The sequence below is a fragment of the Etheostoma spectabile genome, chromosome 1, assembly GCF_008692095.1.
Source record: "Etheostoma spectabile isolate EspeVRDwgs_2016 chromosome 1, UIUC_Espe_1.0, whole genome shotgun sequence".
NCBI lineage: Eukaryota > Metazoa > Chordata > Actinopteri > Perciformes > Percidae > Etheostoma > Etheostoma spectabile.
The window spans coordinates 21,994,977-22,021,704 of NC_045733.1; the positions used below are offsets into that span (position 1 = coordinate 21,994,977).

The window sequence follows — 26,728 nt, forward strand, 5'->3', positions numbered from 1 at the left end:
TAATCAAAAAGCAATCTTTTTAAAGTCAGTTTTTGTTTAATTCAGCATAATTTTTTTTACACACTTCATGTCAAGTTTTATTCCACACCACCACTTTTAAGTATACACGTGAAACACATGACATAAGTGACCACATGAAAAGTGACATCATGAAAAAAAGCATAATTTGGTAAAAAGGAGCATTTTTCAAAGTAACATTTTTATTATGAAAGGTCCTTTATGACTGTTGTGATGAGGAGGAAATAACATTTCATAATAATGACTTGAGTTTAAATCATTTTTTACTTCATTTAAAAAAATATTATTTCACTTAGCTTATGTGTTTCCGCAACGTATTCTTCTGGTTATCTATGTTCTAATTATTTATTTGTGTATTTTATTTAACATGAACCACTGACAGACTCATGTGACTTGAGGAGGAAAATGATGGTGATGGTGTTTGGAGCTGGTATGGTCATCATAAGATCCGGAATTCAAGACCCAGACCCATTTGTCTTTATGGACCCACCTGCAGCTTGTGATGTTGTGCATGCCTTCTGTGGCTGTGTGTGTGTGTGTGTGTGTGTGTGTTGAACATTATCCATCAGCAAGTTTACTAACTGGGCATGCAGGTGGGTTAGGGTCAGATGCCAGGTGGCGAGCACAGAGACAGCAAGAAACACTAGAGTTGATCAGGATAGGATAGAACTGAATCAAATAAATGGAACAGAAATAAATTAGAATAGAATTAAAAGGTAGAACAAAATAGAATAGATAGATCAGAGAGAATAGATAGATCAGAGGGTTGATCAGGTATGATACTTAATCCAGTGAGTAATGTGGAAGATTGTTGATAATTGTTTTCCAGCAATGAATAAATAAAATAAAATATAATAAAATAAATAGCTACACACATTTCTAAATACTGAGTTAACTTTTTCAAAACTCTTTACACAGCTTAGCAACAACCAATCACTTTTCTTTGACCACATGTGACAAATTGTTTTAATACACAAACTCAACAACACTAATGTTTAATATCTGGTTCAGTACGCGTTCATAATTGAATCTTTTTAGCGCAAAAAATAAACAATGAAAGCCACTACAAAGACAATGGTGATACATATTGTAATGCTAATGGTTGCTAGTGTTTTTTTAGGTTTGTATTATGAGTGACAAGTTTTGTTGTGGGTGACAAATAGTGTCAGGGTTTAAAAAAGGTCAAATGAGTCAAATGTCTAGCGTCGAGATCATATTTCGCGATCAACTCTCGCACCACGCAGTTCAAAGTATGTGTTACAGCCAGGGTAGCCCTCATGCTTCAAAAAGCCAGTCTCTTGCTCTTTTCAATATCCTTTTTCTTTTTCTGGGCGAAGAAGAACTCTCCTGTTCCTGAAATCTGGATTTTGACTACGTGTGGTCCTCCATGTTTCCTTCTTCAAACCTGCCCGGGCCGGGAAGCGACAATAGCCGTTAGCAGTATTAGCAGCATTAGCAGCACCTTTGAGTTTATCATGTGACAGCAAAAATATGAAAAAGGTGGAGCCGTACGTCCTGTATGTCCCTCCCTGGCTAACCTATTAAGATGGCGCATGAACATGGAGCGTCTACCCCAGGTCCTATACATTTCATATGTAAAATTTCAAGCCAATAGGAATACTTGGAATAGAGTTTGGTGGTTAACTATTCATGAAAAAGGACAAGTTTGTGAATGGGCAACACAGATTTTGATCAGAAACAACTAAACAAGTTAAAACACTGGACCTTTAATGAAAACAATGAAGTTAAAAAAGAAAGAAAAATCTAGCAAGAGCGAGGGATTTCCCTGGGTTTGGTTGGTTGATGCCAAGACAGTTGAGATCCCTGGTTTGTGGGCAGGGGTTGACTGATGTTAGCCTCTGGGTTTGGATCCTACCTGAGACAAGCCATCATAGACTGCTCACCTGGATACAAAGAGCCTAGTGAAGAAACATGACTCACATACAGGAACAGGTGCTGAGCCTCATGACTAACTGAAAAAACCCTAGGTAATAAAATGCACTCTTTATTGTGCAAATTGTGCATTTTTAGTTGTCAGCAAAAGTGGCTACACATTATATACAATGGGGATTCCCAAGGAGTCAAACTCTTACTTTGGGCAAAATATTTGCTGATCTAGTTTGTGGCCTCCTTCCCAAGTGGGAATGCTTGAAAATAGCAGGTTTTGTTTCCATTTGTACTTAGGCCTACATCTAAAGCACTTAATAATGTACTAAATACTGAGACTAAAATACTGAGAAGGGCTTAAGGAAGGCTGTGGTTTGTGTGTTTTCGCTGGATAATGGTGCCTCTTCTCCTGTATCAACCTCATGCCACAAAGATCAGTAAGCGTTTTAGATCCCTGCAATGCCATGCAACCATAAATAGTGAAGTTTATCATACTATCACCCTCTCTACCAACCTCTTTAATCCGTTTTTGTGTCTACTCAATACATAAGAAATGCCCAAGAACCAGTAACCATTAACATAACCATTCTGTAAGTAGCTACTTCCTTCTGCCTTAGATCGGATCCATTGATAGGGATGTAATTATATAGACGTGTCTCTCCACGGTCTCTGCTGAGAGACCAAATGACAGGGACTGCCTGAGGAACTAGGATCATTCTCTACAGCCCTATTAACCCATCTGCAGTGATGACATGTGCTTGCTTCTAACATGGACATGTTTTATTTATTTACTAATTTTCCCCTTATATCTAATAAGGTTTTTATAGTGAGTGCTGCTGCTTAAATTGCTTACATACATGACAAATAATGGACAGACATAGAATAGATGCTATGGCATTCAAGAAGTGTAATCATTGTGTGTTGCTGCTGCTGCCTGTGTGTGCATTTGTGTGTGTGCCTGAACAAAACTAACAGTAGCAAAACAACATTGTCCTAATCCATACAGCCTCTTTTTTCTTAAATAGGAATGTATTATTTGTTCTGTATTTATTAACTGTTTATTTCATTATAATGTTTTATTTGTTCATCAAAGCACCACCAACAAAAGCTAATTCCTCATAAGTGCTACTTACTAGGCAATACATTGTTTTCTTTGTTCGGATTCAAAATCTGACCTATTGGTTAATGATTAGCAAATTTATCACACATAATAGTGGTTTTAAATCTCATATGTTATCAGCATATCCTGTCATAATCAGATTGTGTGTGTGTGTGTGTGTGTGTGTGTGAGTGTGTGTGTGTGTGTGTGTGTGTGTGTGTGTGTGTGTGAGTGTGTGTGTGTAATGTGGTTTTTGAGGGGGGAGGGAGCATGTTTGCTGGCGTCCGCCTAGGAGCTCTATGCTCCCTCCCCACTTCCACCTCCATCCGTCCGGTCGATAAGAGCATTGTAGTGGTCAGATCCATCAAGTTAGGCACCGAAAGACAAGACAATACCGGAAATCAGTTGCCTTCAAAATAAGAGGAAAAACCTTATCACCCCTGGAAAGACATTTTGAAAATGCTTTCAGTTAAAAACAAAGCCATGACTGCATTTGAATTAGCCTATTACTGGCTACCTAGGTATCAAATGTAATTGCATTGTTCAAATAACCTGAGACTATCTGCTCCATGAGCTCCCTCAAACATTTTACAGTTTTTTACTTAGCGTTGCTGTTAATAGGACAATATTTGAATAGAAAAAATGTCATAGTTTTCGTATGTAGATATTAAATAGTTTGTACTAGTTTTATGTCTTTCGTTCGGCATAGTCTTCATTTTCATTACAATCTGGGCTATCATAACAAGTCAGACTCTTTACAGGTTCTTTGTCAGACTACATTTTATTTTGAAAGTCGTGACAGGGACACCTCGATACGGTGATGTTACGCTTGACGCTGGCATCTCCACGTTAGGTACCGAAACACAACGAAGAGCAGACCACTGTCCGTCCTGCTCCGGTAGGAAGACAACGCAGAGCCACTGACTCAGGACATGACTGATAGCAACTAGCAAAGTATCTGCTTCCGAGAAGATTTGCTCTGGGAAAAGGGAAAAAAACTGGATGTTAAGGGGAAAGAAACCGTCAAATATTTGTATTTTCTACAAGAGAGGTCGCGAGCTAAAACAGCCGCGTTCGCTTCTGCTGAAGGAGTCGGTCAAGTGCGGTGAACTTTGAGCTTATCATTTTGTTCGTTAATTTAGTTTTCAACTTTCTCAGGGTAAATTTAACTGCACTTTATTCGGCATTATCACGACGGGAGGTTATTATTAACCCACTGGATTTGAACATGTTTGCAGTTAATGATTTACTAAAACTCATTCTTGTGGTAGACACACTTTGCTGATAGACATTGCTGGAGGCATTGTGGCTCTTTTGTAAATTGCACTTTCATGGTTAGCCTACTAATAACGCAACAACTTTGATGTTGATTAAATGAGACTCTGGTGGGTAACTCCCGCTAGAGATACAACAAAGTAGGCTAAAGAAAGGTGACACGGTCTGTGAACACTGAAAAGAAAAAGAACTTAAAAGGAGAAAGCTGTATGAGCACGTGAGACAACTCACCGACATTTGTGGAGGGGCAGTTTCTGGTGCTGCTCTTACTGTATCTGGAATGGAGCTCTTTCCCACGATGCAAGCGTGCACTGTTGAGGACTGTCGTAGCATTCTTGCTAGGGAGTAGTTGAAAACAGTTTCTTCGCTACCGCTTGAACTAGCAATACTGCTAGTGAAAACGTCATTACATATATATACATATATATATTTACATATATTTCACCGTCGGGAGTGAACCACGGCGAACGAGGACTGATTTCCCTCGCGCCCCAGACCATGGCCTCCACCTTATGGAACAGCTGCTTCTGGTTGCTCTGGAGACGGACCTTCCTCGCGCTGTGGCTGTGTGCGCTTGTGGCGCGTGGAGCGGCGGATGACAGCACCTTCAATTCAGAGGTAAAAAAACACAACAGTGTTCCTCGACTACTGATAAGACTGACTAAGTAATGCTCGTTACTTACTGACTGAGTCAATGAAACCAGAAGCTGCGGATGTCAGAGACTGCTTAATAATATTAAGATATCAACTATTCGCTTCCAAAATGACCAAAAGGCATGGAGTCAAGCAGTGTTTTGTTTTGCTTCCGCCAAAGCAGGGACTACTTTTGGAAAGAGCACAATTTGACAACTTCTTGGGTTAATCAGATAAATAACCAGCCTTACTGTGCTATTCAAATGTTACACCTCAGGTAAACAATATACTGTAACAATTATTTATGTATACTATATAGCCTTATTATTGTGTGCCTCGATAAATAAACTGATATGAGGGCATGGTATTTACCTGTGTAACAGCTTCAGACATGACCTAGACAATCAGAATTAATGCAGGATCATCTAGTGCACAACACCTGGTTCATGAAACTAATAACACTGAGCACACTCTTATTTCCCAATGTGTTTAATGTGGTTTCTAAGCAGATTGACTGACAGGTGTACAGTCTTTTTACATAGTTGTCATTTACATAAGGGTTTTCAAAAATCAGGGACATTCACTTAATGCATTTTCCCTGTGTAGAACCTCCACCTTTTTCAGTTACTGAACATGTTTTAGTTAAGAAGTTTTTTTCTTCTTTCTGGCCACCCCCATCACACCCTTCTCAAATAAACACGTGCTGGTCTCTGGTCCCTCCTCTAAAAATGACTCTGCTAGAATTTAGGAATCCTGTTGTTACAATGTAGGTGAATGGGAAAACATCCACAAGCAAAGCATTGCGCATGCTCACCAGCCTTGTAGTCATTGTGTAGTGAACTATTTGGCATCAAACTTGTTTCTTTCAGTAATCCTCCCAATACAAAGCAGAATCACCAAGACCCAGCTCATTTCTACAACAAGTTATCCAGTGGCTAGGGCCGTGGCGATAACCGCATCGCACCGGGGTTTTGACGTCATTACCGCAATTACCGGATTTCTTTATTTCTTTATTTTTTTTGCTGGTTACAGAAATGCATACGGTGTGTGATTTGAAATTTAATAAACACAATAATCATTGTTTAGTTATCATCATTGACTGTCTTCCCCCTTATGTTCAACAAAAACTTAAGTTGCCGGGGAGGGACAGTCGATTTGTTTTGTGTTTGTCCAAATATTATAAATAATACTACTTCCAATGAATATATACCACACAGTAGGGAGGGGAAGGACATGAGATGGCCGGCATCCAGCTGCAGTGTTTTACCATTGCACTTTACACTGCATACATTAAATTCCACATTTTACAGCCCTACTCTTGGCTATTTTTATTGTTGTTTTAATGCTCATAATGTGTCTTTCTCCACCTGATTTGGACCCTTAGCCATTATGGAAACATGTAGGCCTACACAATTTTTCCTCATATCGGTGTGTCACAGTCACAAAGGGGGGCCAAAGTAACAAGTTGGAAGTCAAACCAGAACTACTTGCATTTTTCTTTTGCCAGTCCAGGGATTAAGACAATTCAAGAGATGAGAGCTGATGCTATACCTATAGGAAGGGGCTTTTGTTTGTTGTTTGACAGAGAGAGAAAGACATACTGACAGACCTGGAGAGGGGGGGGGTTCTGCTCGTCAGCCAGGTTACAACATAGCCTGATGGGTTATTGTAAGAGTGTGTGTGTGTCTTTAGATGTTTGCTGTGTCTTACTGAGACAGGAGATGTAGGGTTTACACAATGTGTGGACGGATGAGAAATCCCTAAGCACTTGTTGCTAAGTGTGTGTGTGTATGATCGCGTGTAATTGTGTGTCAGCTGAAATACTAACAATTACATCATTTGTCTCTTTACCATTTGCAATGCTCCACACAAGCAGAGCTCTAAACGTAAAGTGCATCTCTTGGACACAGCACACTAAAACTACAGGTTGTTACTTTGAGGAGTTAAAGAAGTCATGCTGTCCTGTTGATGGATGGGCCTGCTAATCTCCAGGACACGCCCACTAATCTTTATGATGGGGGGGGGGGCCTGCTTTTAGGAAGTCACTGGTGGTCTTTGTGGCTCATGAATCTTTCACTTGATTCTGAGCGAAACATTTGTTTTCACACACAAGTCAGAATACGTGTTAGAGTTGCACAGATTAGTTGTCGACTATTGAATCCATCGCCAACTGTTTTGATAATCAATTAATCCATTTTTGTCATTTAAAAAAAGGAAATGATCTGATTCCAGTTTATTAAATGTGGATTTGTTCAGTTTTTCCTTCACTCCTCTGGGACAGTAAAGTGAATATCTTTGAGTTGTGGGAATTCTCGATGTTTGTCACCAGCTTCTGTCATTGTCATTGTAGGCCACACAACTAATCGATTAATCGAGAAAGTAATTGACAGATTAATCGAAGGTTATAGAAATGTTTATGTATGACCAGAAAATAGGCTTATTAGGGGTTTCAGGGTTTGTGTGGTGGTGAGTTTGTAAATCACTCTCTGTAAAGTCTGCTTTCTAATTTATGGGTGAAAGTAGCTCAGTCAGTAGGGAGTTGGGTTGGAAACTGGAGAGTTGCTGGTTCAAGTCCCTGTATGGTGGTGGACTGGTAGCTGGAGAGGCCCCTGTTCCCCTCTTGGCATCAATGCCTCAACAGCCAACCCCCTTTCCATGCACAGCACCCTCACTCACAACAGAGTGAAAGTAGTGTGTCATAATCAGCATATAAAAGGATATGTCATGTATAAATGACACCTTGTTGGGTTTGTTTTCAAGCTGCCTGTATCTGTAATACAAACTCAGATTATACACCTACCTACTCTACAGTTTGTTCACGTACTGAAATACGTCATCTCATGTTTAATCTGATCCTTACTCTTCAGATGTGGTTCAAGCCATTTGTTTAGAAGTTGGCCCGAGACCTCTACTCCTACTCTGTCTGCACGAACAGGACGACGTGGGATGATAGAAACATGAGGAGAAAGAGGGGGACTATGAGTGTGTCAAGAATCAGAGAAATTTAGATTGAAAACAGAGAAACCTGTGGTGGACTTATTCATGAAAGAGGGAGAGAGAGGCAAAGATGGAGAGAGAAAGTTGACGGTGGACGGTGGTGGTCAGTCTCAGCTGTGCAGCATGTGATGGCTGAATGTGACAGCTGTTCTCTTACTGAGACACACACATACACACACACACACACACACACACACAGTGCAAAGGCATGCTGGGCCTGGGACTCCAAGGCATTTTAGGAAATACAAAGGACGCTCTTGTCTGAAGAGAGAGAGCTGTGAGAGAAAACTTGTTAATAGGAGAGAAAGAACATGAGAGAGCACTGAAAGAAACACGGACATGATAAGACAGGCTGCATGGACAGAATGATAAAAGTGTGCAACAGCAATTTGAAGCTAAAGCAGAGTAATAGCAGCAAAGAGAGGGGTAATCAGTGACTTATTGCAGCATATAAATCATCTTCAACTTTCACAATCCGTATCCTCTTTGTATCCGTGTAATCTGCAGCGTGCTGTCTCTTCACATTCCAGCCACTTCTCCCCTGCTCCCCTTTGATTGGCTATCACCATGTCCACAAGGACTGGATGGGAACTATCTCTGAATGTGTTTTAGTGTAATTTTGCATTTATCTATATGTGTTTAGGCATTTCCTGCATTTTGCAAAATGCTGTGTTTATGTGTCCCTGCATGCTTTATCTGTCCATACTCTATGTGTATATTATTGTCTTGCATTCAGAAAAAGAGGCACGTCCGTTTGCCTCTCTAACTCCACATGTGCTTTATGAAATCTCCAAATTGAAGTAATCAAATTGTCTTCCTCCTCTCTATCTGTCTGTGTCTCTTTCTTTCTCACTACTCCATTTGCTTATCCATCCTCTTGGTAGGACTTTGGGGGGTAAGAGATGGCAGCAGACCAAGCCTCGGAATAAAAGCTCTGTTAGTATCTTGGCTGACATTGTGGTGGAGACACACACACACACACACACGCTAACATTAACACTCATATACACACTTCTGGCAGATTTTACAACTCCTTGTATATTGCTGGGTCTGGTTTTGGCAGGTAAGCTCAAGGACTCTTTGAAAGGCCATTTAAGAGACAAGGCTAAGTGTACACGCGCACACACACACACACACACACACACACACACACACACACACACACACACACACACACACACCAAGCACTCCCACTCCTGTTAGACTTAGCACAGCTGATGAGGGAAGGTGAGCGGTTAAAGTGCTCTACTGTTGCTATGAACGATGGGCGTGAGGGGGGTCAGTTTTCTACTGACACAAAAACCCTCATGTCTTTTGCAGCATTTAGCGATGTGTGTATCGCGCTGAAGTTAATCTTGCGATGACAATAAAAAAAAAAACGATATATTGTGCAGCCCTGGTAGAGACAACATCACATTCCTAGATACGTTCACAGACACAAACATCAACAGACATGAAGGCATTTCCCTTTTTCATCAAGGACCATCACTGCAGCAATGACAAGCGCGTGGAGACGCTGATCACAGAGGAGCGGGGAGGAAGTAGCTGCAATGTGAAAAGACACACGTTGGAGATTACACAAAACACTGGCTCGTTTTTATTTTTGTTAAATGACTTTTGTTGGCATTCTGATGGGAATTGCAATGTTACTCCGCTGTTCCCCCCACAGTGTCTGGTGTGGTTAGATCACTGCATTACAGCAAGTGCTTTGTTTTGATCTTCAGACAGTATGAAATATGATCCCCATTAGCTGACATGAGATGGCGATCAATACTTTACATTACATTACTAATCAGCTCTTTAAAGATGTTCTCTCTTTTGTGGACATGTTTTGTGTCATTTAGTAAATTCACTGTTTTGGTCAACACTTTTGAAGCTGTGGTGGAGAGGAGGTGACTGAACAAACTGTTATCTATCATGGATAACCCCGACCCCCCTCTCCACCCCCCACTGGTCCAACAGAGGAGCAGCTTCTCTGAGAGGCTAAGAGCTTTGATGTCGCACGGACCGCTACAAGAAATCCTTCCTACCACAGGCAATAAAACTCTTCAACACGTCATCACTGGGTGCTAGATAAGACCCAGACCCCGTTTCTCAATGTCAAGGATACTTCCTTGGTAGGACTAGTCCTTTCAAGGAAGGATCCTTCAGGAGTAGGTCAGAGTCCTCCTTAGCATTTGGAGAACATGTACAATGGAACAGGCTATCAAGTGCACGTCATTGCGGGCTCTCGTCATTGAATTTATTTGCCGCATTTCCAAACACTAGATGAAATGGTTGTGGGAGTGTTAACTGTGCTGTTTAATTATGCTGTTGGGCTGTAGGAGATGAATTAGCTGTCGTTTGTTAATGTCACGGAAGGATCCTCCAAAGCCAGGAGGAGAATGCCACGTCATCGACGTCCGTCGAAGGACCGTTCCAATTTCGAGGATCCTCCGAATTCCTCCAAATTCTGGCTTTGGAGGATCCTTCCTTGACATTGGGAAACACCCTGAGACTCCACAATACTGCCCTAATGCAACCTGCACAATAGGTTTATCTACATATTTACCATCAATAGTTAAGCAGTTGCACATTTTGGTATTCCCAACTTGTATACATTCAAATTTTTGTTCTTGTATTATTTCATCTAAGTATGTATATTGCATCCTAGTATTTCATTTATATCTACATTCTGTGTGCTGTGTGACTGATATGTTGCTGCTGTGATATGTTAATATGTGTTACGATATCAAACTCTTGGTAAGATGCTCTCTGAACATTTGATACTGATCGATTTGACCATTTGCCAAAACCCTCCCCCAAACAGCCAATCATAGCTTAGCAACTGTAACAAGGCACGCTTGGCCTCCTCTCAAGCCACATGTCAAAGTGGTGTGCATGGGCCTGGTGTAAGAGCGATACTCTACATCTAGAGAGTTTGAAGGGGGTGTTTTTTTTTTAATCACTTAAGAAAACACACAAGTAGAGACGTACGTAACAGGAACTTATCATTTGAGATAGCTTTATGTTTCAAGTGCATATTTAAGACCCTTTTATAGAGCTTTCACTTTAAAACAAGTCACATGTTTATTAGTTTATTAGCTAAAATGCTAGCTAACTACAGCTGATAATATCATATTTCTTATATCATTTGGGTTCCCAAAATCAATGGCCAACGGCTAAAAATGAGAAGGCTGCGTTTGTTAACCTCCGTCTAAATCATGGACCCATTGTCAGTCATTCCCTACAATTTACAATGATATAGTAAATCTGCCATTGTCATCACTGTAAATTGCATTATGTGCCGTGCACGATTGGGAAACTTCACAGGCGTAGCAACAGTAACCACAGTTGGTAGGAGTGGGGCTTATCAATCAGTTATTTGCCTTTTTATGTGTTTTGGGAACATATCACCTGTTTCATCCGCTGTGTGGTGTGTGTGTTGTGTGTGTGTGTGTGTGTGTGTGTGTGTGTGTGTGTGTGTGTGTGTGTGTGTGGATGGGTGGTGAGACAGTATTGTTAGGGTTTCAGGAAGTAGGTGTTTGTGTAGGAGTGTGTGTGTGTGTGTGTGTGTGTGTATACTTGTGTGTGTGAAGCTTTCTTATCTAAAGGCAGAGGTGGGTCAGGGTCACGTCCAGTTCAGCCCCCTCTACATCTCTTCCTGCTCCTACACACTCACACACAGAGCTGATACAGACAGGGGGAGATGAAGATGAGACACAGTGAGGGAAAAATAACATTCAGAGGGTTTTTTTCAGTTGTACATCTTCAAAAGAAAATGAAAAAGGTGTAAATAACAGGCAATTAAGATGAATCAATATAATGATCCTCAGGTGAAAGAAGCCACCACAACAAACAGTGAGTAGATAGAAAAAGGACTGAGCATAGGATCTGAAAATATAAAAATGGGGAAAACTACACAATAATCAAAAGTTAGTTAAAAAAAATGGAAATAAAACACTATACACAGTATTGCATAATGACACATATGCAAGACTAAACCCTAATGTTATTGACAAGCAGTAGCTAAAATGACTGAGTAGTGAAGAATGTATAAACATATAGTGTATATTATAATAGGAAAGTATAATAGGAAAGTATAACAATAATCATAAAATTACAGGATAGACAGAGAAAATAGGAATGAAATAGAATATATAGGGTGACATAACATATATTGCAGTCTATAATGTTATAGCTCTGCATTTTATAATAATGACACAATAATAAGTAACCATATCTATATTAACAATCATGATAATAATGGACGTTAGAATGACTGCAGTAAGAGCGCTTGCCCCACGTTGTCCTGCAGCGACCTGGGTTCGAGTCCGGCCTGCGGCCCCTTTGCTGCGTGTCATCCCCCATCAATCTCTCCCCCTTTCGTGCCTATCAATTCTAATAAAGGGAAAAAGCCCCAAAAATAATCTTTAAAAAAAAGAATGACTGCAAAAACGGCTGGAGCAACTGACATGAAAAGCTCACTACATAGCAGCCTGTCTCTACAAGTGTGACTGGAGATTTGACACAGAGATGAAACGGGTTTTGAAGGTTTGAGCTCCTTGGGCCAGGTGCTCTAAAGCCCAAGGGCCAATCATACACTTTGGGTTACCACCTCCATTAACAAAGTTTTGGGCAGAACATACGTGACCGAGCCCTTCTATAATACAGATGTATATAGTCTGCGTATGGTATGTGTGTGGTAGAGAAGGACTGAAAGAGGTGAGCTTGTTTGTATGGCTTTTAAGGAGTGGATGAGTAAATCCAGATTACCAAGTAGCATTTTAGCGTTGTGAAAGATGGGCGTGAACCTGAGAACTGCACACACAGACTCTCACTGAGCTACATGCATGGTGAGCACACATGCACACTCAGACACACACCCTTACACATTCCCTGTGTGTCCATGCGTAGGCGTATCTAGTATCTCCGACGACCCAGTGTGCAAGTGCTTGCACGTGTGTGCAATGTGTGATATTAGGTTTCTACACAACAGGTGGGATAGACTTTGCGTCATCTGTGATTGGGTCAGATATCACGTTTTCTCCCTCACGTCTGTCATTAATACCCCCCCCCCCCCCCCACCAGCCCTCCCAGTTACATACTCCTGAAAACTGATGTTCTCTCTGCCTTCTTGTGGTTTCTTCAGTTTGAGCATTGCTCCCAGCTGTAAAAAAGAAGACAAATTGCCCATTCATTATGATCATAAAACACACTTTCCATCGTTTCCATAATTCTCTTCTTGATTAAGTAAAGAGTGTTTCTGAGATAGTATTGTGTTTGTGTAGAGTAATAGAGTGTTCTGTCTTTGCGTAAATCTCTCTTTTTCTTATGCTGTCGACTTCAGTAATAGAAAATCTAATGAGCTTTGATTCAAGGTAGTTGGCATCACATGATATGAATAGATGACGTGTGTAACCATTTCCTTTCTGTTTTACTTCCTGTCTCCAGGCATGGCTGAGGATGTACGGCTACTTGCCCCAGGCCAGCAGACAGATGTCCACCATGCGATCAGCTCAGATTCTGTCCAATGCAATCAGCGACATGCAGCAGTTCTACAGCCTGGAGGTCACAGGACAGATGGACCCTCAAACCATCAGGTCAGCAGGGATAAACCATGCTGTTTTTGTTTGATATGTGGCGTTTTTCCATTATTGGTACTTGCTCGCCTCGCCTTGACTTGACTCGACCGCGGTACCCCGTCCTCCTTTTTCCATTGCAGATTAGTACCGCCTCATGCGTGAGGCGAGCCGTGCTTGGTCGTCTGGGCGAGTGCGCGAGACACAACAACACACACACACACACACACACACACACACACACGCAGAACGTCGAAGGTGTGTTGCTTTTGAGTCTCGGCACGTGGCTGTTACCACAGCCAGAAAACACATTTAGTTTTAAAAGAAGCTGGAGGCAGCAAGAGAACAAGAGAAAAACCCGCTTGCTAAACTACTCAAACACGGTGGGTTGGTTCAGGACCCCCCCCCCCCGCCCCGTCTGTCGCCAGCAATGACGTAGTAAGAAGATTCTCTCCAACCAATCAGTAGTCCGCAGGTTTTCACGACACCTTTTGGTATCGCCTTAGCTCTCTTGGAACCCTGACTGAGGTAGTACTAAAAAAAAGTACCAGTTAGCTGGTACCAGGGACTTTTTTTGTAATGGAAAACCAAAAAAGGCGAGTAGAGTCGAGTAGAGTCGAGCAGGTTCCATGCAGTGGAAGAACGCCTTTAGACTTACACCCACTTATAGCAATTTGGAGAAAATCAAATATCACAATGTTTTTGACCAAATACATTGAAATTGATATTGCGGCGATATTGTAGGTTGGTGCTTTCGCAAAATATAAACACAATGAGATCACAAATAATGTGGATACAATGACAAAGTGGGTAAAGGCAAAAAATAGAACAGCTATTAAGTCTTGTGAGTTCAATAATTGACTTCACTTTACTGTTAGGCAGCCTTTAAAACCAGGAAAAGACAGCACTAATGTCATATCACAATATTACGATGTCCAAAATTTAAGACGATATCTAGCCTCATATATGAATGTTGATGTAAAATGGATATGTTGCCCAGCCCTACACCAACTCAGACAGAAAATGTGGACCAGCCCACAAACTCTGTGCTGCAACTCATTTTAGGGCCCAACCTTTACCTAATTTGATATTTGATATACTATAAAGTTTTTGTTCAATAGGAGGATTTGGATAAGAATTTGAAAATACTGACTTTGAACCAGGACAGGATTTGTCAAATCCTAGCCTGGACTAGGCAGCTCACAGGTACACAACAATTAAATAACAAAGCAGGACACAGACATCAAGAGGAGAAAGTATGAGCTTTAACATCATGCGCCCCTTCATCTCTTCCCTTTTTATTCTTTCAATACACACACACACACACACACACACACAAATATATCTTGCCTGCTCCTGACTTCTATCACTCCATCAGTGCCATGAAGAGACCCCGCTGCGGTGTGCCTGACAAGTTCGGAGGCCAGATCAAAACCAACGTGCGGCGGAAACGCTACGCCCTCACGGGACACAAGTGGAACAAGAGCCACCTCACTTACAGGTGACTAAAAGACATCCATCCCGCCACACAGCACATGCACAACGGCTTCTGTAAAACGTTACTATTGAAGTTAGGATTCAGTCATTTCTTTGGTTGCTTGTGAATCCACAAAGGGGTATCTTATGGAACATGTGGGACTGGCTTTTGTAATATTTATTTTCCCTCTTTCCCTCTTTGTTCCCGTAGTATCCAGAACTACACTCCCAAGATTGGAGAGTATAACTCATTCGAAGCCATCCGTCGGGCGTTCAAAGTCTGGGAGAGTGTGACCCCATTGACGTTTGACGAAATTCCCTACCAGGAGATCAAATATGGACGCCGCAAGGAGCCCGACATTATGATCTTCTTCGCTTCGGGTTTTCATGGAGACAGCTCTCCTTTTGATGGGGAGGGAGGCTTCCTAGCCCATGCCTACTTCCCTGGACCTGGAATGGGTGGGGACACACACTTTGACTCAGATGAACCATGGACCATAGGAAACCACAACGTACAAGGTAAACGGTTACTGTCGGAATAATTCGGAATGTCCATTGTTTTTCTTAGTGAAAACCAAATGCTACGATGAAAAATTATAGAAAGCATACAGTGGCTTGCATAAGTCTACACACCCATGCTAAGTTGATCAAAAAGAGGAATAAAAAAAACTTCTTTTGGAAATTGATTTTAATGCCTTAATTTAAAAAAAAAAAGGAAAATCCAACCCTTTAAGGACACCGATTTTCTTGAATGTGAATGTACAATGTATTGTAAATTAATAAATGTTTTTACTTAACATACAGGGGGCATAAGTATACACACCCGTATGTTAAATTCCCATAGAGGCAGGCAGATTTTTCTTTTTGAAGGCCAGTTATTTCATGGACCCTCAGGTGGGCTGATGTGGCTGCGTGTTACAAGGCTTTATCTTGAGAGCAGAGGGAGTTGTTACTTCACGTTTTGGTAGAAGTGAAGATTGAGGGGTTATTAGGCCCTTGATTATTTCAGCCGATGAGCAGTTTGCAGCACTGTAGTCATTTCATGTTGTGTAGGTTGTAATGGATCGGTATAGATTGCAAACAGCTGTCCCCATCGCTTTCCCCCACGCCTAACTAGAGTTGGCATGGCTTAGCTAGCTACATCATCTCTCATTTGTCAGGCTCCGCTACTCATTTACCTCTGTAAAAGTTCAAAGTCGACGCTGGGTGACATCACACATTGTACAGTCTTTGCCCCAACTGCACCTCTTTATAGTTTTCATATGTTGCTAAGAACTTGCACTGACATACACTAACTGTAGTGTACTGACAACTGGGATCCATCTGTAGAAGCTGAACCAGGCACACACACACACAACAGATATTTTGTGATTTTGAGAACTGGGATGATAACCTAAACCTGTCAGTGCTACATGCTTTACCTTTACAGTTTCCTTAAGATGAACCCTAAACCCAATTACAACTCTTAACATCAATTTCTAGCACTAAACTAATCATATGCAAAAGTGAGGATAAAGAAAATAGCTTCATTTTTAAGAACCTTTAAGAAGTCTTTAGAGTTCCTCTTCATGCTGTGCACCCATTAACCCTGATGACTAGAGAGGGATTTTCTTTGCAACAATGGGCTTCCTTGCCCTGTTATCTACATACACACATCAGACACAGACAGCTACACTTTGTGTGTGTGTGTGAGTGTGTGTGTGTCTGTGTGATCAGCTGTGTGTAGGATGTGTAGCGGGACAGATCACAGGGATGGTGGAATGCCACAGTAAGTGGGAGTGTGTTCCACTTGGGGGGGGGGGGGGGATCTCTAGACTGCTCACTTTGTTGCACCACGCTACTCACACAGCTCAAAAGCAAAGCAGGACCAAATTACAATCTTTTCCGACTTCAGTTAGACACACATCTAATTAGTCAAACTTTTCACAGATGTTGTCTTTCTTTGACTCCAGCATTTGTTACTGCCTTCCAATCGCACCGTTGCTGAGATGTATCCCCTACCCTTTGTGGAATTTGAATTTTTTCTTTTTTTAATCTGGCAATACTCGTGTATCGATCCATCAATTGGCTGATGGAGTGATAGTGTACAATACAGTCAAGATAGTCTTTTCACCAACAGTATGACGTAATTCAGTTCCGTGTTTCAGACAGTTGCAGGCAATAAAGTATTCCGATTCGGACTAGCAATCAAAATGCCAAAGGTTCTGTGGTTGTAATGTTTTGTCAAATATAAAGACTTTAAATATCTTCAGGTTTTAAACTGGTTGGTGAACGAAGCAAACCATCTAAAAAGATAGGTGTTTATTTGACTATTTTTCCGGACCAAATGACTGACGAATCAAAACTAAGTCATTGATCACCAATGACAACAATCCTTAGTTGCAGCTGCATCATTTCAAGTGAAATCTAGAAATGTTGCCTTTGTAGTACTGAAGCAGAACAAGGATACTATATCCCTTGTGTTGTCCTCCCGGGTCAAAAACGCACAAAAATCTGACATTTTTGTCCCTTTTTCAGACTTTTTTATTTTAGTTTTCACTAACACCACCTTACTACCACTAGTTTTACACTACTTTTTGGAATTCATGGTCAATAACGCTCATTTATATAGAATTACACCTAATATTTGAGTTAAAAAGTAGAAATTATGAATTATTTTGACTAATAGTTAAGATCAGAGGAATGAAAGTGATCAATTGTATTTGCAAAGAGCGTTGTATGGAATCCAATCCATTTTTTGTGGTAATTTGGTTAAAAGAAACCCATATTTCATTTTTTAAAGGCGTCAAATTTGACCCGAGGACAACAGGAGGGTTAAGGAACTTTCCTTTAGAACTACCACTGTTCCTATGCTGGTGCACACAAAAGCAGGACCCTAACCTCACATGAAAAGTCAGAAGTGAGACTTGTTCAGTCCTCCGTTAACATCTGCCCTGCTGAAGTGTCCTTAAGAATGAGAATTAGCTTAGGGATCAGTTAAACATAAAAGAATGATATGACGGTAAAAGTACACATCCACCATCATCATCCTTTACATTTTGTATTCTTTCCCTTTAGTTGACCTCAGTTTGATTTGTCAGTGAAGAACAATTCTATTGGTGTGAACCTTGTGATGCACGATGTGATTAATCATCATGCTCTCTGGCACAGATGCTCTGACAAAAAAACGCGTTTTCGCTTTGTCCAAAGGACTTTCTGACACGCACACTCAAACACACCGTGCTCAGATGAACCGCTGCGGGCCAGAACCAGTAAAAGGTTAGAAGCTATTGTGGTTCTTTGTGATCAGATGAGAGTGATGTGAGTAAGTCACTGGGAAAAGGCAGCGCAAACTTGGAGAGTGCACTTTGGTTGTCAGGGTGCTTCTTCAGTGTGCGTGTCCTTCACAGGGAGTCTCCTAGCTGCTGATGAATAAGCTGTGAGATGTGGTAAACAAGGGAACAAAGTTCTAGAGTTAAAATAGACAAAATGACAAAACTTACGTGTGTGTGTGTGTGTGTGTGTGTGTGTGTGTGTGTGTGTGTGTGTGTGTTTGTGTGGTGTCTGTACAGGGTATAGTCACAAATAGCAGTAGTTGCAATGGCTGCACTTCCAACTTTGCCAAGGCTTTTGAAGTTTACTCTTGCTTTTCTGTTGAACAGAATGGCTGTCACAGTTAGCTAACAAAGGCCTCTTTATCTGCTCTCAGTGCTCTCTCTCTCTCTCTCTCTCTCTCTCTCTCGCTCTCTCTCTCTCTCTCTCTTTGTTTTTATCCTCTGCTATCTCTAGCACTCTGTCATGCCCTCTGCTGTTCTCTCCTTGAGTGTTAGCCACAGCTTAGTACACCATGAGGACATTCATGTGACTCTGAAATTATAGATGGTGGGGGAGATGAACTGTGTGTGTGTGTGTGTGTGTGTGTCCTTGTGCGTGTGTGTGTGTGTTATACAAAGAGTAAATGAGGAGATGCACAAGGACAGGCATCCAAAGCATCTCCCCTTCCTTCCGTGCATAGCAGTGACATCACCATGTCCTAATACCCCAACAGCATGAGGTCACTAGCACAAATCTGACCAATCAGCATGGGCCATCTGACCGGACAAAGTAGCTAGCTGGTTCAAAGTTCACAGAGAGCATGGCTAGGCAACAAAGAGGTATTGACTAAAGGGGAAGCACCCAAATGTGTTCTGGCTTCCCTTCAGAGATGAACTTATAGCGATTTGTTGGCCAATTGTGAGCCAGGTTTTTTTTTCCAGGAAGTTTATTCAGGGGTTTGTCACTGACTTGTCAGTGTGTATTCCTTGCGGTGGCAGCGGATACACATCGGCATCCTTTGATTGGTTATAACTGTTACAAGCGTGTGTTGATTCACATCAGCAATCATTAGCATGCCTGTGTGTGATTTTATCAGATCTACAGAGATGTGTATTGACATCATAACTGGTAGAGAACAATGAAACGCCATTCTTATACGTTGAGTGCATGGATTTAGTACGCCTTTCTGCTCATGGTGACCTGCAACTTATGCAGTCCTGTATGTGGTTTTTCATATCACCACTCAATAGGGCTGGGACAATATGCTTTTGTCCTGATTCGATTATTTTATGTGTGCCGAATGCATTTGTGTTGCAATTTTCATTTATTGGGATTCTAGAAGGATTGCCATTCGATATATTTGAGTATTGCGATTTTTTTTTCCTTCTTAAACAAAAAAAGGTAAATACACTTCTGGAGACATTATGTCATGAGACATTTCTAAAAACTAATTGTTTGCTAAAAAGAATGCACGTCACATGTCAGTCAGTCGGTCTGACGTTTATTTTATTTGTAAAGAAGAACAGAACATGGCTTTTCTGCATTTTCTGCTTCTGTTTTGCAGGAAACAGATATGATGTAATTGCCATCGGCAGAATGCATAAACAGAAAATATTTAGGTAAACCATTGGTAAAAAAAAAGAAGAAAATATTGATTCTAGTGAAAGTAATTAATTATATAAATCGTTGCAAAAAATTACTATACATATACGTTTTTTTTTACCAACCCTACCACTCAAACTATCCATTTCTAGAGATTAAGAGGAGTTTTTTCTCGTTGCTTGATCCTTTCCACACAGGTAATGACCTCTTCCTGGTGGCAGTCCACGAGCTGGGCCACGCCCTTGGTCTGGAGCACTCCAACAACCCCCTGGCCATCATGGCTCCCTTTTACCAATGGATGGAGACGGAGAACTTCCAGCTGCCTGACGACGACCTGCGGGGCATACAGCAGATCTATGGTAGGAGGTTACTGTTGGATAACCCTCCTGCTGTCAAGTGTATACAGCCATTGCAGTGTGTTAAATCATTAGGACATGAACTGATGGTTCGCACTTTCTACTAGATTGAAACCTATACTGTATGCATATTGTCCTTCAAAGACAATTCTCCTTTAATTTTTATTTCTGAAACCCAATCCCAATAGGTTGCCTCAACTTATTTGAAAATCCTTTTACAATTGGCATTTCTGAAACATAAAGGAATAGAACGATATCTTGGGAAACGTCTTTTATGCTGAGTGGTAGATGAGAAAATCGACTCCACTCATTTGTGTGTAACGTGAAGCTACAGCTGAAAGATGGTTAGCTTAGCATAAAGACTGGACGCAGGGGTAAACAGCTAGCCTGGCTCTGCCCAAAGGTAACAACATCAGCCCACCATCATCTTTATTTCTCATTTGTTTAATGCATGCAATAATTAAATTAGAGTGTAAAAACAATATGTTATGGGCGGATATGTGCCAGACTATTCATTATACCGGAGCAGTAACTAGAAATTGTATGCGTGTTATAAATCATGTTAAATAGTGAGTTTTAGAGGTGCGTGTAAGCAGATTATTTTAACCTTTGAATAGCGCCAAATGCTGTTTTCCCATGTTTCCACTCGGCATGGCACTCTTTCCATTCATTTGAACTAGGCAGTTTAAAGCTTGACGCTTTAGTGTTGTATTCTCTCTTCAGTCAGCCAGTCCTATATCTGACCCCCCTCCTGTGTGTCTGTCCCTACAGGTCAACCAGACAGCGCCCCCACCCAGGCCCTGCCCACCGTGACACCCCGTCGCCCAGAGCCCAGGCCACCTCAAACCCCGCCTCGGCATCCTGACCGCCCCAGGACCACCGAAAGACCCGATCACTATGGACCCAATATCTGTGAAGGGAACTTTGACACAGTGGCTATGCTCCGAGGAGAGATGTTTGTTTTCAAGGTAAATGGATTTAGGAAATCAGGAAATAGGTGCCCAATCTAAGTTATGACCATAATACATTAGAAGGGATATGTATATCTTCACAGTGATTTATTAAATTCCCTTGCTTGAAAGATTCAGTCAGATTCCAGCAGTGGATCTGTCCTGACAACTTAAATTAGTTATTCTTTTCTGTAGAATCAGTTGGAAAGAAATGGCGTGTGCTCAGCCAAGACACGGTCTGTTTCCAATCAGGTCCTTGTGGATTGTAAACCGACAGGGCCGGTGTTTTTTATTTGCTGGAACACTGTTAAAAAGGCGGGTATGGTTAGGTGTTTGCCTTAAAGAGCCTCTGGACCCACACGAAACTTTAGGGCTGAAGCAGCGGGGAGCTATTAGCTGGATTTTTACCTTTTTAAAAGACAATTCCGGCACAAAATGAACATAGGGGTTAATAGCACATGGGTACAGAGTTGACTGTTCTCTGGGATATGTTTTGTCTAGAGTACCTGTGTAATGTCTTGTATTGGAGATACACTACCGGTCAAAAGTTTGGGGTCACCTACAAATTTCTATACCGCTCCATCTCACCTTGTATTCTGTCTATAAGGGAGTGCAATGGAAATTTCTTTGGAAATGTCTTTGCCTTCCCTACCGTAATACACTGTAGGGAAGGCAAAGACATTCCTCCGTTCTCAGTGGAGGTAGACACATTAACGCGGCAGTGTATACCTTTGCACATTAGCCTAGCAGCTAGCTGTCCTTCTGTTTATAACTTTATCCCGATAAAACGGCACGGTTGAATTTCAACAATTTGCCTGAAAAAACTAAATTACGGCATTCTTTTATTGAGCAAATTGAAGATGAAGTTGAACATAAATTGCACCACTAAAAAAGATGAATTCATTTTAAAAGTGCCGTTTTCTGCTGATATTTTCTGTAAACTAACTAAAAAAAATCTCTGTCCTTCGCCACATGTTGCAGCCTTTCACTATGTTTTTATTGCGCAAGTTGAAATGGCCATGACAATAAAAAATATATATATTTAAATCTATATATATACTGTATTGTGCAGCCCTAGTTCCTGGTCAGTGTCGATGTTGCAAGATCTTTATGTGGTCATTCTCAAAGTTAAATTAACTGAAATTTCAGCAGCAAATAGGGCTCCATATGACATTTTCTCTCCCCTGCAGGATTTGTTCAGTGATGCTCTATACATAGTGCCGCTCTACAGAGATAAGTAATGATGTGTTTCAGCGGGAGAGGTCAGAGGAGGTGTCCAGTGTTGGCAGCGTTGAACAATGAAGAGGTTTGCAGATATTAGCCTGAGCTGGACAGAGAGCGGCCAGGCTTTACTGTAAAGGAGCCTCAGCTTCACTTCCACAAAGGTTGCCATGATATCTGCAATGTTGACAAAACAGGGAACCGCAGCGCTAGGGATTTCAAACAGCTGACGTTCCCCAACTGTATTAAACTAACCAGCCACATCTTAAACCGGATCCCAGTAAACCCTTTGATATGCCTATGCCAAGGGTGAAATATAAAAGTAATTTGAGCTGATAAAATAACCGATGCAGGTGTTTCTATTTGCATCATTAGTGTCGAAGAGTAGAATAAAACAGAGCCCTGTCACTCGGACACACAGAGAGAAGTCTATGAATATCTCATATCTCCGACTCTGAGTGTTTTTGACACTGACCAGTAGTTAGACTTGGCGTACAGCTGCCCGGACAAGTGTTGCACATGGTCAAACAGTTATGTCTGTGCTCTTGGATTTCATCTCAGTCAGTAATGTTGATGCTCTTGGGTTTCATCCACAGGCATGAAGCTAGTTTGGATAGCATTTATCAGTGTCCAGAATTAACTTTTTCCTTGCCCACCAGTGGTTGGTGAACTATGATCTGATCAGAGGGGATTCGGTCCAAAAGCAATTCATATATTTTCAGTGATCAGTTCAATCTTGTGAATATAATAGAACAACTACCTACTTAGTGCCAAATGTAAAATTCATATGTTGTAGTTAATTGAAATGGATTGTAGTTTTGTTTGTTAGTTTAGTTCGTTCACTGCTTTGTTGTTTGCTTTTCAATTTTCAATTTTTTCCTACAGATGCAATGCAATTCTGTCAGTCAGTCAGTTCCCAACTTTGATCCAGATTAAAATATCTAAACAGCTTTCAGATGGATTGCCCAAACAATCTGAAAAGACATAAATAGTCCCCAGCGGGATAAATCCAAATAATGTTGGTGGTGAACGTTACTTTTCCCCAACTAGTGCCACCAGCAGGTTTCCATTTACGTAACTTCCAGTCATTGACTGAAAATTCTAATAGTCTCCAGTCTGAGAGAACGTTGGAAATAATTCCATCTGCACCATTTGTGTTAAAAAATGCTACAGTAATTTTCGTGTCAGGGATTCATTTCCGACTGTGGTGTTCATATTCACATTGTGGTCATGCAAATTTGACAGGGATGCCTCCACTGTTCAGAAACTGTAGTTATTAATAGTAGGCAATGCTCTTCTCTGCTATGACTCTGCATAGGCAAAATGACTTACTTAATGTACTGTGTGGGTGGGAGTAAACTGTAGCACATCAGTACCACTCTCATCTCCACAAAGTCCTGTCCATCAAAAGAAAGAAAGAAAGGGGCTGTCATTTTCTTTTACTCCCTTGTAGTATTTCTTCCCCGCAGAGGGCTGGACATAAAGACAGCCAGCAGAGCACACAGAACTGCTTTCAATATTGAAACTCCCACAGTGAGATCTGGTCTGTTCTGCCGAGGACTAATATGGTCAACTCAGTCTTAATCTGGTCAACTGAAAGAGCTGTCAGACCACACAAATCGAAGAGCACGCAGTGTGTTCAGATCGGCCCTGTTCTGTTTCTCACAGCTCTCGCCAACCCATCTCCATTCTGTTCCATTCCATACCGTGCCGCGCCGTCTCGTCTGCCAGCGTTGTCCTGCGTGAAGGACAAACCTACGTGTGCTTGCCAGAAAGAAGCAGCACTGAGCATTTTACCGTTACATTATCCAGGACAAGCAGGGCCACTGACTCACCACTTATGAATGAGTCTGAGCGCTTCTGCTGTAAATCTGTCTGCTGCTGCCTTGTGTGCACAGCATGTAAAGTAGCTATGCTATTTTGTGCTTGGGTTCAAATGCGCTGCTAGTGATTTCCCTTGATTTGTGCCACTGACTTGATAATGAAAACACTAACAGTGAATGTATCTTGTATCAGGCTGCAATCAACAGAGAGAGTGCAGTGAGGGGGTGTGATGAAGCCACCAGAGCAGAGACCGACTATTATTAGCCGGCCAGTCTTCCACTATTGGTAGTTTATTGTACTTTCTGGTCTAGTTATCCTGCAGACCGCACTTTGCTTGGCATGATGACCATCAAGCAGCTATCTGTGCATCCTGTTGTCTAATCTTTGTACTCTGCGCTCTGTTGGTTTACCTGGGAACCTGGTCTGCTTTGTGCTCTGTTGTGCTGTGTCTTGTTCTGCTCTGCTTGTCTTGTCTTTCTTTCTCATATACTCGTATTTAAAAAAAACAAAACATTGCAGGGTTTTCCTGACTACAGATGAAAAATTGCCTTTTGGCTAATTCTACAAATTTTTAACCCATGTGTAATCCTGCCTTTTATCAATTTGCACTGCCTCCTTTTGAAATAAACTGAATTGAATTGAATACACTGCATATCCCTGTGCATTGGATTGTTTTGAGATGACAGAGGGATATTTATACTTAGAATGAGATACTGTATGAATTCATATGTTTTGAACTTATTTGGGCAGTGGTTTACTTTGGCGTTGAGTCTCAGGAATGAAGAAACTAGGGCTACACGATATGAGGAAAATATGCAATATGCGATGAGGTTGTTGAATATCCCGATAGCAATATTTCTTGCGATAAATAAACAGATATTAATGTTCAGTAAAGATGCTTTCAGTATTTTGCCAAAATACAAGAAATTGCTTGTTGAATTAAAAAAACCCGACAGGAAATATTATTTTATTTAACTAATTTCACTTTGAATTGAACATAAAAGGCACCACTATAAAAGAATGACAGTATCTTCTACTGATACTTAACACAAAAAATCTTGAGGTGTCTATCATGATGTGTCGCAGCCTTTCGCGATGTGTATATTGCGGCAGTTGATATTGCGATGACGATTAAAAAAATGACATATTGTGCAGCCCTAGAAAAAAAGAAAAAAAAGAAAGAGAAACCACTGAGTTTTCCGAACTGTGTTTAACCGATGATAAGAAATGACACACACTTAAAACCCACTTCTTAATGTTGTCCCCTCAGGGCCGTTGGTTCTGGCGGGTGCGTAGGAACAGGGTTCTGGATAACTACCCCATGCCCATCGGCCACTTCTGGAGGGGTCTGCCCGGGGACATCGACGCCGCCTATGAGAGACAAGACGGCAGGTTCGTCTTCTTCAAAGGTAAGCAACAAACACTCGCTCGCACATGTTAGATGAATGAAGACTAAAGTACTGGGGGAGAGTTGTGTGGTGGGTGTTGATTAACTTGCACTCAATCTCACACTGGTCTGGAACTCGCTGTGTGTACATTCTCAAAGTTAGAAATTGTTGGTTTTGTAGCCTGTGTGCTGCGTTAACTGAAGTTGTTTAATATTTGATGCACATGTTAGTATATTTGTTGTTGGTAGTGGTTCCACATTGGCTAGATGGACCAATTGTGACACCAAAATGAAACAAGGGCTCAATCCCAAAGTGAGCCCTTGGGGACTAAGGACTAAAGACCCACAGGCTTAATTGATTTCAGGTGCTGAGTGAGTGAGGCCACATGGGCTCAGATAGGTAGAGATGGGATTGGGACAGCACTTCACCAGATCACATGTTACCTTGGCAACGTCTAATAACAAAGTGTTGCTGACATTTGCCGGTTTGGGTATTTTCATTTTAAGTTATTTTTTTTTCCACATGGCCAAGGCACAGGAGACGGCTGCCTGATTCCACTTTTTTTTTTACAAGATGGACAATTTACGGATTCCCTTATGGTTTCCGCGATAAGCGTCACAATGCTTTGAACTGTTGGTAATTCCCTTTGGCGAAGTCTGCATCAATGCAGACTCACTGAAAGGGCTCGGTAAGTGTGTACTCAAACCCTCACGCCCTTTGAAAATCGACATTGGGACAACTCTAAGCCTTTACAAATTTCGCAAGAAGGTGCACCAAAGTCTGTGAGTCTGTGAGTCCGGACTTTGGGATTAGGCCATTGTTGCATTGACAGAGGTCCATCATTTGAATTGCTACCTTTTACCTTACAGGCTAATGGGGGAGAAAATCAAATGATTGATAGTGTATCTTTTATATCACTGTAAAGTCATTTTACCTTTTATCATTTAGGGTTAAGTATTGAATCAAGTTTAATAAAGCAGGACACTTCTCTTTAATGATATAAAACAAATTATAACCAGAATTCTTGCATCTAAACTACATTTCTTTTCATATAAGTGGTCATGAAACCAACTGACTCACATTCGCCAATTCATCCATACCCATCTCATCCCCCCCCCCCCCCCACCCTCCACTCGCTCGATCTTCT

General features: G+C 41.3%; 1 protein-coding gene and 1 long non-coding RNA gene across 2 annotated transcripts in view; both read left to right on the plus strand.

Moving 5' to 3' along the window:
- Positions 1–3,837: 3,837 nt before the first annotated feature.
- The window catches only part of mmp15b (matrix metallopeptidase 15b), a 28,308-nt gene continuing 5,417 nt past the window's right edge, over positions 3,838–26,728 (plus strand). Inside the window, exons 1-7 of the mRNA XM_032515405.1 lie at positions 3,838–4,897; positions 13,343–13,491; positions 14,849–14,971; positions 15,158–15,465; positions 20,040–20,201; positions 20,970–21,166; positions 25,464–25,602. Coding sequence (XP_032371296.1) covers positions 4,778–4,897; positions 13,343–13,491; positions 14,849–14,971; positions 15,158–15,465; positions 20,040–20,201; positions 20,970–21,166; positions 25,464–25,602 — 1,198 coding nt within the window. The 5' untranslated portion in view covers positions 3,838–4,777. The remainder of the gene's footprint in view (positions 4,898–13,342; positions 13,492–14,848; positions 14,972–15,157; positions 15,466–20,039; positions 20,202–20,969; positions 21,167–25,463; positions 25,603–26,728) is intronic.
- Positions 22,062–25,326, plus strand: LOC116689175 (uncharacterized). The gene is made up of 2 exons (XR_004331932.1): positions 22,062–22,108; positions 25,257–25,326. It is a non-coding gene; the product is annotated as an uncharacterized LOC116689175 (long non-coding RNA).